At 59.8% G+C, this 14685-nt stretch overlaps 2 protein-coding genes across 2 annotated transcripts; one reads left to right on the forward strand and one right to left on the reverse strand.

Annotated features, from left to right (window-relative positions):
- The first annotated feature begins 71 nt into the window (after window positions 1-71).
- LOC140897396 (uncharacterized) lies at window positions 72-3367 on the forward strand. The gene has a single exon (XM_073310000.2). The coding sequence runs from the start codon at window positions 2352-2354 to the stop codon at window positions 3156-3158; it is 807 nt and encodes a 268-aa protein (XP_073166101.1). The 5' UTR covers window positions 72-2351; the 3' UTR covers window positions 3159-3367.
- A 2113-nt stretch (window positions 3368-5480) lies between these two features.
- Window positions 5481-14630, reverse strand: LOC140897315 (E3 ubiquitin-protein ligase RNF182). The gene is made up of 2 exons (XM_073309787.2): window positions 8446-14630; window positions 5481-7643 (listed from the first exon to the last, which is right to left on the reverse strand). Exons 1-2 carry the CDS (start codon window positions 8557-8559, stop codon window positions 6834-6836), a joined length of 924 nt encoding a protein of 307 aa, XP_073165888.1. The 5' UTR covers window positions 8560-14630; the 3' UTR covers window positions 5481-6833.
- Window positions 14631-14685: the final 55 nt, after the last annotated feature.

Below are 14685 nucleotides of genomic sequence, written 5' to 3' on the forward strand. Positions count from 1 at the left end.
CCCGGCCAGGTGTGGGGGCAGAGTCCAGTCCTCGGGGTCGGGGGCACCCTCCTGCCAGGGATTGAGTGAACGGCGGGGCTGAGGACCAGAGCCCCTGGGGGCAGGGCGGGGTGGCACCAGGGTGAGAGGCTGACGTACACCCGCCCATGCTCGCCCTGCTGCTGGGGTCTCCCTGGCACCGCGGAGCAGCTGCTGTTTGGAATCTGCCCCCTGCTGCCGGCCCTGCCCGCCGGGGCTCGCCTGCCCCTCCCCAGGCAGCGAGGGTGCAGATCGCAATGGTTCTGCCCAGGGCTCAGTAATGGACCCTTCAGCCGGGGCCACTCCAGCCACCCACAGCTGGGCTCAGTGCACCCCGGTAGCACGGGGCACCGCCCTGAGGACCCCAGAGCTGTGGCTGCAGCTGGGGTGAGGGGCCAGGCAGCAAGGTGGGTTCTCTCCCCTGCCCGCGCAGCAGGCCTGGCTCCAGCCCCGGCTCTGAGGCGCTGCCCACGCTGGGCAGGGCCCAGGGGTTTCCTTGGACGCGGCGCCCAGGCAGTGGCGGGGGCCTGCCACACTATAGGCCTCAGGCAGCCCGGTTCCCTTCACCGCAGGCCCCACTGGAGCACCGGTGCCAGACCAACGGCTCCTCCCGTCTCGCCCCAGCCGTGGGCTAAGGCGTGTGCCACCCCCGCCCTGCCCCCGCCAGCTGCACCGCTGCCGCCCTCCGGTCATGGGCCCCCGTGTGTGGGCATGAGGCTGAGCCCATCCCCCCTCCAGCCCAGTGGGGGCTAGCCCGGGGGGCTTGGGGATGTCGTGCCCCATGTGTCGTTGCAGCAGGCCCCTCACTGTGCCAGCCAGGCACTGTTGCCCTACGCACGGGCCTCCTCCGGCCTGGCTCCACGGGTCATCCCCGGGACGGCTGGCACGGGAGCGTGGTGGTGGCATGACCGTGGCATGTTCGGCACACAGGGACCCAGCCGGGCTGGGGGATTTGCCGCCCAGACAATCTGTGCGGGCGCTTTAATGTGAGCTGGCATCAGGCTGCTCGTCCTTGCTAAGCAGCTGTCAATCACCCTGCTGGCCCCACACGGCCCCCCCCCCAGCCCCCTATAAAGCTCTGGGCTCTGGGCTCCCTCCCACTGGTCCTAGCAGCATGGCAGTTGCACAGCTGGTGTGGGGGGAGGCTCAGGCTGGCAACAAGCCGGGGGCCCCCAGAGGTGTGTGGGGTTCCCCAGAGCTGCTGCCTCCCCCTCCCCACGCTCTCCTGCAGCTGCCCTGCACCCGCCCAGCCCCACAGGGCTCCAACCTGCTGCCGCCGCACCTGAGCCTCCTTGCACAGCCAGTAAGTGACGCGCCAGGCCTGGGGCGTTGGGGGGGGCCGCAGGGGCTGTCTGCTGCCATCCAGCGGGTGCCCCGCGCGTGGCCCACCCCACCCCAGCGGGAAAAGGGGGGCAGGCAGTTAGCTGCGCGGAAGGCAGGCGCCAAGCACCCACTGGCAAAGTGTCTGCCACCCTGAGCTCAAATGGGAGAGGAGGCTAGTGAGTGGCTCAGGGGCAGGGAGCCAGGAGTCCTGGGGGGGGGGTGTCTAGCCCTGGCACTGGGGCAGGGGCATTGCGGGTGAGTGGGTAAAGCTGGGCATCACTGCCCACTCTGCTACTCACGCCTTGGTCCCCTGCAGCCAGCTGAACAGACTCTGCCCCAGAGACTGGGACTTGCCTGCCTCCCCTCCTGGGGTCTCTCATTCCCTGTGGGGTAGCAGCTCTCCCTGTTGTGGGGTGGCTGGGGGAGTGGCTGGCTGTAGGGGCACTCTAAGCCCCCCCCCCGGGACAATAGTACCCAGGAGCTGTGGTCCTGCCCTGGCCATTGGGTCAGGCGGGGCTGCAGTGCTCCCCACAGGGGTGGGTGATGGGAGCCCCCTCCAGCAAACCCCAGGGGGCTGCCTGTGGCATTCAGTACTCTGCATTGGTGGGGCAGAGCTGGGCCTGCCCAGCATCCTCCTTCCCCTGCCCCACAGACTGTGTCTGTCCCCAGGCTCAGCTCAGTGGGTCAGGGCTCTGCTCTGGCAGGGCTGGGCTGGGACAGTCCCACATCGTCGTCCCCCCCCCCCCCGCCCCCGCCCCACAAGCTCCTGGAGCAGCCCCAGCAGCACACAGGGCTAGCCCAGGGGTGTATCCACAGAGCCCAGCCTGCCCCTAGCACACAGAGCCAAGAGGGCGTGGGGGGGGGCGTTCCCAGTGTGGGAGCCCCAGCAGGATATGGGGGAAGGGCACTAGATTGGCCGGAGCAAAGGCCCCGCTCTCCGCTCGGGGTGGCTGTGTGGGGAACAGCCCCCGTGACAGGAGGGAGCAGATGCCAACAAATGTGCCAGTCCCATGTGGCTGAACACTGGGAGATGTGCTGGGGCATCCCCGGGGCAGGGCTGGGAGCGCATGGCTTGGGCAATCCACCAGCGAGCCCCTTCCCTGCCCACGCACCTCTGCAACCAGGGCTTCACCGCCCCTTCCCCTGCCTTCCAGGTGACGGCTGCTTACAACCTCCAGCCCCTGCTCCTGCCCGGCCCCGTGCTGTGCTCCCCCCGCTTCGGCCAGGGCCTGCCCGCGGAGCTGTCCCGAGCCAAGGCGGCCACCTCCCGGGAGAGCACCAGCGCCCTGAAGGCCTGGCTGGGCCAGCACTTGAGGCACCCCTACCCCAGCAAGGGCGAGAAGCTCATGCTGGCCATCAGCAGCAAGATGAGCCTCACCCAGGTCTCCACCTGGTTCGCCAACGCACGGCGGCGCCTCAAGAAGGAGAAGCAGCTGAGTTGGGCCCCCTGCAGCAAGTCGGACAGAGACGCCGGCGAGGGCGAGACTCAGGGCGAGCAACAGCCCGGGGGGCAGGGCGAGGGGCCAGGGGGCAGCCCAGGCACAGGGGGCAGCCCCAAGGAGGGCAGTCCAGGCCCCTGCCTGGAGTCAGAGCACCAGCGGCCAAGCCCGCAGCCCAACGCTGCTGAGCTGACACAGGGGACGCCGGCCCAGCAGCCCAAGATCTGGTGTCTGGCTGAGATTGCGACATGCCCCCAGCAGGAGCAGAGCTGCTGCCTGCGGCTGGAGATGGCACCGCCCTGCTGGGGTGTCCTACCCCCACAGCTCAGCCTGGCCCTTCCCTGGTGCCCCGAGAGCCACCGGACGCTCCCACAGTGACAGCGTGGCACGGGCGGCAGCCGGCCTGGGACTCACGGCCGGGGGGAGGGGGCTCTGCCCACGGGGAGCTGGGCTGTAGACAGGCCCTCCCAGGTGTTCAGCGGTGCAAGAGCCAGGGAGCCTGTAGATTTGGGGGAGGCTCTAGGGTAAAGAGTGAGTCCGTGGGGCAAAGAGGGCTTGGGGAGATGGTTCCTTGAGTGGCTCCCAAAAGACAGTAAAATATCTAGGGGGAGGGGGAGACTGAAGGGGGGGAAGGGTAGGAGGGGGCTGGAGGTTGGGGAGAGGGTGAGGCCAGGGGACGGTGCGGGAGGCCATGCAGATTGGGTTTGAATGGGGCCCAGGCTCCAGCCAGGGCGAGGTTGCTGCCATTGGGCTGTTGCCAGGGTTCTCATCAGCCCCACAGGATGGCAAGCGACAGGGCCAAGGGAGGCAGGGGGGCCAGCCCCACGTGCTCACGCCAGGAGCCTGCAGGCTGCACTCCAGCCACACTGTCCCCAACCTGGTGGCCCCCAATGCTCCCCCGGGGGGCACAGAGCCTAGCTGGGGGTCCAGGGGCAGCACCCACATAGCCGGGGTGATTGGGCTTTGCCATGTTCTGTCTAATAAAGATGAATGAGCAACTCAATGTCACCAGCCTCTTCCTGGGCGTGTGTGTTACCAGACGGCGGGCTCCACCACCCACCCACCCCGACCTCGGGACCCCACTGCCAAGAGCAGGGGGAGGGTGTACACTGGGAGGGGCCAGACCCCCATCCATGGAGTCAGGAGGGCTGCAGCCCCCCAGTGGCTTGGCCTCCACTCACAGCTTGGCTGGGGGCCTGGAGCCCCTCCCCCCCCCCGGGCTCACACCCACCAGGGGCTGGGAGAGTTTGTACAGGGGGGTGCTGACACCATTGAACAAAATTGTAAACCCTGGATGTGATGGAACCACGTCCAGCCAGGGGGTGCAGCACCCCCAGTTCCAGCTCCTCTGCCCCCCCCCCGGGCTGTGGGGATCGAACATCCCACGGGAAGGAACAGCCCGCGGAACAGCCAGCCACTAGCGGCCTCCCCGCCCCCGCTGTCTTAGGCAATGGCTCCCCCTAGTGGCCGTGGGGGTTACTGCATGAGGCCGGCCGGGGCGGGGACTGCAGGACGTGGCCGGTGGGTCCCAGGAGGGCTCTGGCAGCCTGCGGTTGCAGCGTCTCTGGAAGCGGAGAGCGCTGCCCCAGGGCGCTGGCCTTGCTGGGCTGACGGGAGCTGGCTGGGGACCCACAGGCCAGAGGCAGCGCTGGGGCTGCTCCGTTCCATGCTGCCACAGCCCAAGCTTTGGTCAGGTCTCCCCCTAAGCTCCGGCGCCCAAAGTCAGGGGCTCCATCTCCCAGAAACAGCTGCCGGCCACATGCAGCAAGAGAGCTGTCCCACTGCGCCCACCTCTGCAGGCCCAGCCACCCTGCTCACCCCTCACAGCCCCATGGGCAACCCCCAGCCAGCGGAGCGTTCTGGGGCACTGGGAGCTCCGCAGCGGATGGTCTGGAGGGACCTGGAGAGCTGGGCTGGGGCAGGTTTCAGGCTTGGGTGGCTTCTCGCTGGTGGCAAAGGGGGTCTGAGCCTCAGGAGCAGCACGAGCTGGGGGGTGGAACATGGAGACCCAGCGATGTAAACCCCCCTCCCCGATGGCTGAGGGTTCCTGGCACACTGGGCTGCTCCTGGGCTGCAGGGTGGGAAGGACAGGCATCCTACTGTGGGCAAACTCCACCCGTCCCTGTGCTGCGCAGATCCCTCCCTGTGACAGAGGGCACGAGTGCAAACATGGCCATGGGCCGGGCTCTCCGGGGCCCCATTCTCCAGGGCCGGGCTCTCCGGAGCCAGGCTCCACAGCTCCATGTGTGGCTCACCAGGGATATAAACCCTCCTGCTAATGCAGCACAGTCCTTACCGGACACAATGGGGTCTAGATTATAGCCCCTCCGCTGACTGTGGAGATCATGCAGATGCGGGGAGGGGTCCCCCCAAAGCCAGCAGGGCAGGCACCCACCCACACCTCTGTAGCAGGGTCTGACAGGCCAACAGCACCAGTAACATGCAGAGCAGACACGGCTCGCAACAAGTCTGTGGTTTGCACCGGAAGACGCTCCAAGACATAAAGACTGAAAATAAAGATCACATGGGCTGGGGGCTTCCTCCTCCATCCCCCGCATGCTCCAGCAGCCAGGTCAGCGAGCTCAGGGGCACAGCAGGAGAGAGCAGAAGAGGGTGAATCTGAGGGCAGACAGGGCAGGCCTGGCCTCCCATGGACAGTCCCAGGCCCCACAGATGAGGAATAGCACCGACACCAAGGGGAGCTGTAATGCTGGTTTTTAATGTCCCTAAGAACTAGGAAACAAAAATCAAAAATAGACTTTGCTTTCTTTGATAAAAGTAATAAAATGGTTAGCGGTGTTAAATTAATCCTTAAAAAACAAAACCCAAGGAGGTTAAATAAAGCCCAGAGGGCTTTGGGTAAAAACCACAACGACTACAAAACAGCTGCAAAGACGTTTTTACACACTAGAAGAAATTCCTTTTCTCTGCTTTTCTTTTATACAGTAAACAGCTTCGGCAAACACGGAACTCGTACATGTGGAAAGGAAACATGGATGCTAGGGAAACAAACCCTGCAGGGAGCATGGTCGCCACGGACAGAACTATTTACACTATGGACACAGAGCTGGGCTGGTGCCAGGCCAGCAGGAAGAGCCTCTGGACCCTGCCTGCTTCTCTCTTGGAAATGCCAGGCTTCAGCCAGCTGCAAGAGACCTTCTAGGCCACAGCTCTGTCAGTCAGTCCGTCCGTCTGTCCGTCCATCCATCCTTCGCCTGTGCAGCCGTCTCAGCACCAGCTGCCTCTTCCTCAGAGCTTTAGTGTTTGATGGGGCTGCAAACTCTTCCTATGACTGCGACCTTTGGCTTCATTGCCCCTCGACTAGGGCAGCAGCCAGTTTTCTTCCCACGGAGCGTAAGGCGAGGGAATCTCCCTGGACTCTGGTGAGGGAAGTGGCCTTGCAGGTTTACAGAAGAAAGCAAGCAGGGTGGAGCTGCCTGGAGAGAGTCCCCCAGGCCTGGGCTACTCGGCCAGCAGTCTCTCCACCTGCCACATCAAACCTTCCCTCCTCTGGAGCACTGTTACCTTCGCCCCTGGCGTCTGTCCCCGCACACTGCCCTCTGCAGATTAATTGGCATTGGTCTCCCGGCTGGTGCTTTGCTCTCGGCCCGTCTCCCGATCTTTATCTGCAGTTGAGGAAGAAGAGGAGGAGGAGGAGGAGGAACCTGTGGAACTGAGGGTCCGTCCCGAGTGCTTATAGGCTGTGACGAGCTCCTGCAGCCGCTCTGGCGTGGGCTCCCACTTGGTGAAGCCTGCGTTGTTTTGTAGGAAGATGACAGCAGTGTCGTGCACGGCTTTGTAGTACATCTCCTCTCTGCAAGGGAAGATGACAGGCACTCAGTACTCGCTTCGTGGCCCTGTCCAACCAGTCGCTCAGCTGCGCCTGGACCCTCCCACACTGACATCTCCCCATCCCCCTGCAGTAACTGGGTGCTGGCAAGCGCTGAGTGGGGATGCTCTCAGCCAGCCCCAGGCACAGGGCACAGCCTTGGGGAGGTCCAGGCTGTGCAAGGCCAGTGCCTGGTGCCTTCAGGACCCAGGGGAGCAGCAGGCTCAGGTGGAGGGGAACTCGAAGATCTCGCGGCACAGACACTGGCAGAAGCTGTAGAAGACACAGAGAATGAGGGTGGAGGGCACCAGGCTGACCAGCACGATGCCCAGGTTGTGGCGCTCAATGAGCAGGAGGTAGATGCCAAAGGGCAGGGAGCTGAAGTAGATGAGGCAGAGCATCCAGAGGATGAAGTGGGGTATGGCCTGCCAGGTGCAAGAGCGGCATTTCTGGATGGGGCCGCAGCAGGGCAGCGAGTCCAGGCTGGTGGGGCGGTACAGGCGTATCATGTCCAGCATGCCCAAGCCTTCGGGGGGCGCCGCGTCCTCCGGCACCTCCAGGATGGTGATGACCAGGCAGTCAGAGGAGCTGCGGGAGGGCTCCAGGACGCTGGGGCACAGGATGACCTCGGGGGAGGGCAGAGTGCCTCGCTTCTTTGCCCGCTCGTGGTACATCAGCACTGCCAGCACCTTGCTGTCGTCCTGGAGCAGCTGCACATCCTCCTCGGGGACCTGGGTCTCCTGCCGGCAGAAAGGGCAGCTGAGCAGGTGGGGTGAGGACTCCCCCACGGCCACCATCTTGCGCAGGCACTTAGCACAGACCCGGTGGCAGCAGCTCAGCAGCTTGGGCTTGCGGGCTCGTGCGTCGTAGCGATGGTAGCAGATCTTGCACTCCAGCTCCTGCGCCGTGAACACCAGCGGCTGGCAGCTCCCCAGCTCGCCATCCTTGTGGCTCATCGTCTCCCTTCCTGAAGCCGCTCGGCGCTCCCGGAGAGAAGGTCCTCGAGCCCAGCGGGGACGGTCGGGGAGCCCAGCCTGGAGAGAGAGACAGGGGAGACCTCCATGAGTAAAGGGTTTGTAAGCAGAGTCCCAAGGGCCTGCCTGGCCCCGGCTTCCCTCGCTCAGGGCCTCCAGCAAAGCCAGCCCAGGCTAGAAACAGGGTTGGGGCCTCCTTCTGGGCAGCAATTCAGGGGGCTCTGCAGCGCAGAGGAGCTAAGGAGAGGTGGGGCTGTCCCTTCCCTCCCACGCTGCCGCCTATCCCGCCTGGGCTGGAGTGTGGCCCCGGCCTCGTGGCAGGTGTGCACATCACAGGAGCCCTCAGAGCGGGCACTTGCTGGCTGCCCCTGCCCGCTGGCAGGCCCGGGGCTCGGCTGCTGCCAGCCCAGAGGCGGCCGGCCACGAGTCCTGGCAGTCTGCGTGGGCACAGGCTCTCCGCTTCCCTCCGTGATGGAAGGTGGGGCCCGGGTGGCAGCGATCAGCCGCCCCACCCAGCCAGGGGCCTAGGTCTGAGCCGGGCCCAGGCGCCGCCGGACCAGGCTGTGACCCTGCGGGCGGCTCCCCGGGCGCGGGCAGGTGCGAGGCTGGAGCCTCCCACAGAAAAGCAGGAGCCGGGGCCAAAGGCAAGGCCACTGGCCGCGGCGGAGCGCGGGCACCCGGCTGCTCCTCCAGGCCGGGCCTGGGGCCCCGGGGAGATGCCCCAGCCTGCGCCCCTGCGCCCGGGACGCGGCGCCGGAGCCGGAGCCGCCCAGGGCGCGCCGGCAGCCCCCTCCCAGCCCGGCCCGGCCCGGCCCCTCCTCCCGCAGCCGGCTGGGGCCCCGCGCGGGACGCGGCCGCTCACCTGCTCGCCGGGAGCCCGGGCTGCGGCGGGGCCGGGTGCGCGCCCCGTGGCGCCGGCCGAGCCCTGCCCAGCCCCGCGCGCAGCCGGCCACCGACGCAAGGAGCCTGCGAGCATCCGCCTCGGCGTCGGCGTGGCAGCGAGGAGCTGGGGGGACCGGCCAGCCCGGCCCGGCTCAGCTCAGCCCCAGCCAGGGGAGGGGGCCGCTCCAGCCCTGCCTCCACCGCCAGGAGCGCCCCCTGCCTCGGGAAATGCTGTTTGAGCCATCACTTGTATTGCGGTGGGACCCGGGCCCGCTGTGCCAGGCGCTGTACAAACCCGAACTGCTCCCCGGAGAGCCCAGCTCCCGCTCCCCTCTCCGCCTCAGGGGCCGCCCGGGAGCAGAAGTGGCTGCAGGGCACAGCCCAGAGCGGCTGGCCAGTGAAGCAGTGGGGATGGAGGCAGGGCAGATAATGTCGAACCGTGGGCCTGTGTCAGCCCTCCCGCTCTGTGGGGTGGGGGGCAGACCCAGGCTCGGCAGCGCTGGCAGAGAGCAGGGCCCCAGGTACCCTCTGCAGAGCTGCACTCCCGCGGCCTAGGGGCACCTTATACAATTGCGGAATAAACCCTCTTCCTTTCCTAGCCCGAGCCCCCCCCCCAGGCAGCTTTACAGTAGCTCCTGTGCACCCTGGGGCAGGGCTGGAGCAGGGGGGTCCACACTGAGTCCAAAGCTTCACTGCAGGACATTGCAACAGACAAGCCTGAGCCCAGTCCCGCCTGGGAGCGCTCTGCTGCTCATTCCCTCCTCCCCGGGCCTGTAGGGATCCCCTCGGGGAGAGAAAATGGAAGGGGGCTTAGGTGACTCATATGCCTGCCCTGTGCGCCCAGAGCCCAGACTCCAGGGATTTCAAGGGAGCACAGGAGGAACTAAAGAGCCCCATGCCCAGCACAAACCTGCCTCAAGCCTAGGCTCGCCCCAGCTGTCATCTACCAGTGCAGCATCTAAGCTCCTCCACAGGCCTGAGGCAGCTAGGCCCTGCTGAGCTCAGAGATGGAGGCTTCTGCTTTGTTGGCTGAGGGATCGTTGGTGGTCACTGTCCTTACCACCTCCTACCTGGAGGCTGGAAGGGGACCCAGCTCTCTGCCAGGTCACCCTTTCCCCACTGGCACACGGCACTTTTGCTGTAGAGTTTCTGCTGGAGCTTAAACCAACCCCGTTCCCTTTCATATCCCTCTTTATGCACCAGCATCGGCTCTGGGCAAAGGAGGTCAGGCAGCCTGGCCCCCCCAGGTGGACGGGCAGCTGCACCAGCTCACCCCCAGATCAGTACTGTCATACATTTGGAGCGAAATCCGGTGCTGATAAAGGGTGCTGGATTGCCAGCCCTGAGTCATCCCTACAACAGACAGCTGCTACAAGGGCAGTGCAAACATCCCTCATGGCCAGTGCAGCTGCCCGGGACACAGCAGTGCTGAGGCCGGGAGGGAGAGAGGAGTAGAAACTGAACTGAAAACCTAAGAAAGGCGGAGGACTCTGAGATGGGTGCATAATTATCCTCATTTCATAGATGGGGAACTAAGGCAGAGGGAGGTTAAGGTCAAAACTTCCCCCTCATTTTGGGTGCCCAATCTGAGCCAGCGTGCTCAGCGCTATCTAGCACTGTTTATGTTCAAAGCATAGATCACTGTGACTTCAGTTCAGCTCTGAGCACGGCCCTCCTACAATGCAGACCCAACTGTCTCGCATCAGGGACCCCAGAAATGAGGAATACAGTCAGCGACCATCTGTGAGAAGTCTGGTTTTAATGACTTGCCCCATATAACAGTAAAGTACTTTGTGGCACAGCCAGGGACAGAATCCAATTCTCCAGGGCAGCATTCAACTGCCTTAACCCTGAATTAAAGGGGAAACCACCATAGGTCACACTGAAAGGTGAACAGTCAGGCTGGAGGGAGGTCACTAAGGGAGTTCCTCAGGGATTGGTCTTGGAACCAATCTTATTTAACATTTTCATTCATGGCCTCAGCCCAAAAAGTGAGAGCATGCTAATGAAATCTGTGGATGACACAAAGTTGGGAGACACTGACAATACAGAGGAGCAGCATACCATGCAAGAGGATCTGGAAGACCTTGAAAACTAGTGTAATTGAAATGGGATGAAATTTAATAGTGCAAAGTGCAAGATCATGCAGTTAGGGACTAACAACAAGAATTTATGCTTGAAACTGGGGCCATATCACTTGGAAGTGACACAGGAAGAGAAAGACCTGGCTGTGCTGGTTGATCACAGGATGACTATGAGCCAACAATGGGATGTGGCTGTAGAAAAAGGCTAATGCAAGCCTAGGATGAATCAGGCGAGGTATTGCCCTTATACAAGGCACTAGTGAGACCTCATCTGGAATACCGTGTGCAGCTCTAGTTTCCCACGTTTAAAAAAGATGAATTCAAACCGGAAAGGGTGCAGAGAAGAGCTACTGGGATGACCCAAGAAATGGAAAACCTACCTTAGGAGAAGTGACTCAGAAGCGTGGCTCATTTAGCCTAACCAAACAAAGGCTGAGGGGAGATGTGATTGTTCCCTATAAATACATCAGAGACACAAACACCAGGTTACCGAAGTAAAGGTCCACTGTTGGCACAAGAACAAATAGATACAAACTGGCCATCAAGTTTAGGCTTGAAATTAGACGAAGGTTTCTAACCATCAGAGGAGTGAAGGTCTGGAACAACCTCCCAAAGGGAGCAGTGGGGGCAAAAATGTAACTGGCATCAAGACCGAGCTTGATCAATTTATGGAGAGGATGGTATGATGGCACTGCCTACAATGGCGTGTGCCCCATCTGTGGCTGATAGTAGCAAATATTCCTAACAGCCAGAGATGGGGCACTCGTTGAAGAGGGCTGAGAGTTACTAGATAATTCTTTCCAGGTGTCTGGCTGGTGCATCTTCCCCACATGCTCAAGGTCTAATTGATCACCGCATTTGGGGTCAGGAAGGAATTTTTCTCCAGGTCTGATGGGCAGAGAACCTGGGGATTTTTCACCTTCCTCTGAAGCGTGGGGCACGGGTCACTTGCAAGTTTAAACTAGTGTAAATAGTGGATTCTCTATAACTGGATGTCTTTAAATCATGATTTGAGGACTTCAGTAACTCAGCAAGATGTTAGGCATCTATTACAAGAGTGGGTGGGAGAGAGACTGTGGCCTGCAGTGTGCATGTGGTCAGATTAGTTGATCATGATTGTCCTTTCTGGACTTAAGTCTGAGGCTATCCTTTCTTTTCCTGAAATTCCCTGCTTCATTCACTATACACCTTCCAACTTCTTCAACAAATGAGGCAGAAATATCAGCCTCCTTCACTACACCTGTGTGATTTATCCCCAGAGCAGGTCCATTCTGCACCGAGGCAACGGTCCCGTGGAAAAAAAATTGTATGTGATCATGTAATTGAAAACTGTATCATAATGCATATGCCCAAGAGGGGAGAGTTAAGGTTCTATGGGCAACCTTAATTCTGGTGTTTACTTGTTTTTGAGTGCTTGACTTTGGGACCTTAATGTTTTTTTAATGTAATTTCCTAGGTATTTAAAAGAGCAAACAAAAAAAATTCCATCAGGTGGCATCATAGTGACATCAGCATGGTTCATCACTAGGGCTAGAACCTGTACATCCACCACAGACCTCTGCCACTTGAACTAACGGAGTAACTGATAGCAGTAGTAGGTTATCTTCCACAGGGACCAGCACTACAGAGGGTATCACACTTTGCAAGTGGGTTTCAGCTATTCACAAAGAGCAGAAGAACAGGGAGACTCTAGGATCTTGGGTCCCATCCCAGACTCTGTAGAGGAGGGTGCTCTAGTGCAGACTCTTCGGCCCATTCTCCCCATACTTGTCTCTTCCACTACCCTGGGTCCTTGGCCCCAGCTCCTTGCCCTTGTCTCTCCAGTCCCAGTCCCAATGCCCAACCAATTATAGCTCCCCCTCCCCCAACTCCTTGTTTCCTTAGCTTAGCCAGCCTCAATACCCCTCCTAGTACCTCATCTCTTCCCCTGCCACTGAGACTTCCTCCAGATCTAATCTCAATCATCTCCCCAAGCCTCTGCCTGGCTCTTGGTTCCCAGGCTCTTTGCCCAGCCAAACCCAGTTCTCTCTCTCTCAGCTCAGCTCCTTGTCAGATCTCTCTTCTCCTCCCCCTTCCCACTGGTTCCCCGTTCCAGTCTGCTTATCCAGCCAGCAATTCCTCCCCCTAGCCCCTTGCCAAATCCTCAACCCCCCCATTTACCACACTGGCTCCCAGTCCCAGTCTCCTTGCACAAGCGATCCCACTCAGACTCCTGGTCCCAATCTACGTTTTGTCTAGCGTTTGTCCTCTCTTCATTCAAATCAGACAGCTGCCTCCTCGCTGCTGCCTGGGTGCCTGCAGGGGGATTATTAAGGGCACAGGAGAGAGGGTCCCTGCTCTCAGTTCCAGTGCCCAGCCCAGAGGGGAGTAATCATTACAGGAAATGCCTGTGCTGGATCATGCTCAGTCACTTGTGGGGCTGGTGCACGTGCAGTCCAGTAGGAGCTGAGAGGAGGGAATATGCTCGACTGCGCTGTGGAGACGGCCCTAGGAGAGCCTCAAGTCTGCTCAGTGAGGATAGAATCTTGAAACAACTGCTAAAAGCAAAGACAGCTCTGCCAGGCATGTGCAACTGCCATTTTCCCAAAGGTTTACATAACTTGGCCATATTTGGATTTTCACAATAATGGTGTAAAGGTCCAACCTTTCCGTGACACTAAGGTTACCTGCCTGACATAGTTCAAGAAAACTGATGAGGTTCAACAAGGACAAGTGCAGATTCCTGCACTTAGGACGGAAGAATCCCATGCACTGCTACAGACTAGGGACCGAGTGGCTAGGCAGCAGTTCTGCAGAAAAGGACCTAGGGGTGACAGTGGATGAGAAGCTGGATATGAGTCAGTGTGCCCTTGTTGCCAAGACCAATGGCATTTTGGGATGTATAAGTAGGGGCATTGCCAGCAGATTGAGGGACGTGATCGTTCCCCTCTATTCAGTGTTGGTGAGGCCTCACCTGGAGTATTGGGTCCAGTTTTTGGCCCCACACTACACGAAGGATGTGGAAAAACTGGAAAGAGTCCCATGGAGGGCAACAAAAATTATTAGGGGGCTGGAGCACATGACTTATGAGGAGAGGCTGAGGGAACTGGGATTGTTTAGTCTGCAGAAGAGGAGGAGGGGGGGTGGGATTTGATAGCTGCTTTCAATTACCTGAAAGGGGGTTCCAAAGAGGATGGAGCTAGGCTGTTCTCAGTGGTACCAGATGACAGAACAAGGAGTAATAATCTCAAGGTGCAGTGGGGGAGGTCTAGGTTGGATATTAGAAAACACTTTCACTAGGAGGGTGGTGAAGCACTGGAATGGGTTACTTAGGGAGGTGGTGGAATCTCCTTCCTTAGAGGTTTTTAAGATCAAGCCTGACAAAGCCCTGGCTGGGATGATTTAGTTGGGGATTGGTCCTGCTTTGAGCAGGGGGTTGGACTGGATGACCTCCCGAGGTCCCTTCCAACCCTGATATTCTATGATCTGCTCCAAAACATGGAGGTCCTAGAGCTTTTCAAAGAAATGTTTTCAGAATTTATGAACAAGGGCAAAACAATGTATTTTTCTCTTGCTTTGTTCTAAGAAATGCCTGAATCATTTTGGCTGAAATTGTCCAAATATTTCAGCCTGAAGCAGGCTGCTGTCACTGCCGCCCTCTCTATAGAGCCACACGGCTCTCTGCTCTCTCTTACCTACTCTGTCCCCTGATGCACCTGATCTTTGCCTTTAACATTAGCTACGCCCTTATCCCAACAATACTCAGGTGCATATTTAGGGATCTCCAGCAACTCCTAGCAAGTTCATTACTGGATCCTGTCTTGTTCTCCTGGCCACACTTAAAAGGATCCTGAAACATTTGAATGGTTCAGAAAAGAGCTACAAGAATGATTTAAGGTCCAGAAAACCTGCCTTTACACCTTACAGCATGTGACCTAAGAAGATCAATCCATTTAGTTAATCAGAGAAGATTAAGAGGTGACTTGCTCAGTCTGTCAGTACCTACATGAGGAAGAGGGCTCTTCAATCTAGCAGACAAAGATAGCACAAGATCCAATAGCTGGAAGCAGCCTGGAAAGGAGGCACACATTTTAATACAGAGGAGAATTAATCACTGGAACTTACCGAGGGATGTGGTGGATGCGCTATTATGTGGA

Source organism: Lepidochelys kempii, chromosome 13 (genome assembly GCF_965140285.1).
Source record: "Lepidochelys kempii isolate rLepKem1 chromosome 13, rLepKem1.hap1, whole genome shotgun sequence".
Classification (NCBI taxonomy): Eukaryota; Metazoa; Chordata; order Testudines; family Cheloniidae; genus Lepidochelys; species Lepidochelys kempii.

What these genes read in the sequence shown, in the direction of transcription:
- LOC140897396 (XM_073310000.2), top strand. Translation starts at nt 2,352, where the DNA reads ATGTGGCTGAACACTGGGAGATGTGCTGGGGCATCCCCGGGGCAGGGC.
- LOC140897315 (XM_073309787.2), bottom strand. Translation starts at nt 8,559, where the DNA reads ATGCTCGCAGGCTCCTTGCGTCGGTGGCCGGCTGCGCGCGGGGCTGGG. An exon ending in CCCGGGCTCCCGGCGAGCAG is followed by an intron (nt 7,644 to 8,445) that starts GTGAGCGGCCGC and finishes CTCTCTCTCCAG; the next exon opens with GCTGGGCTCCCCGACCGTCC.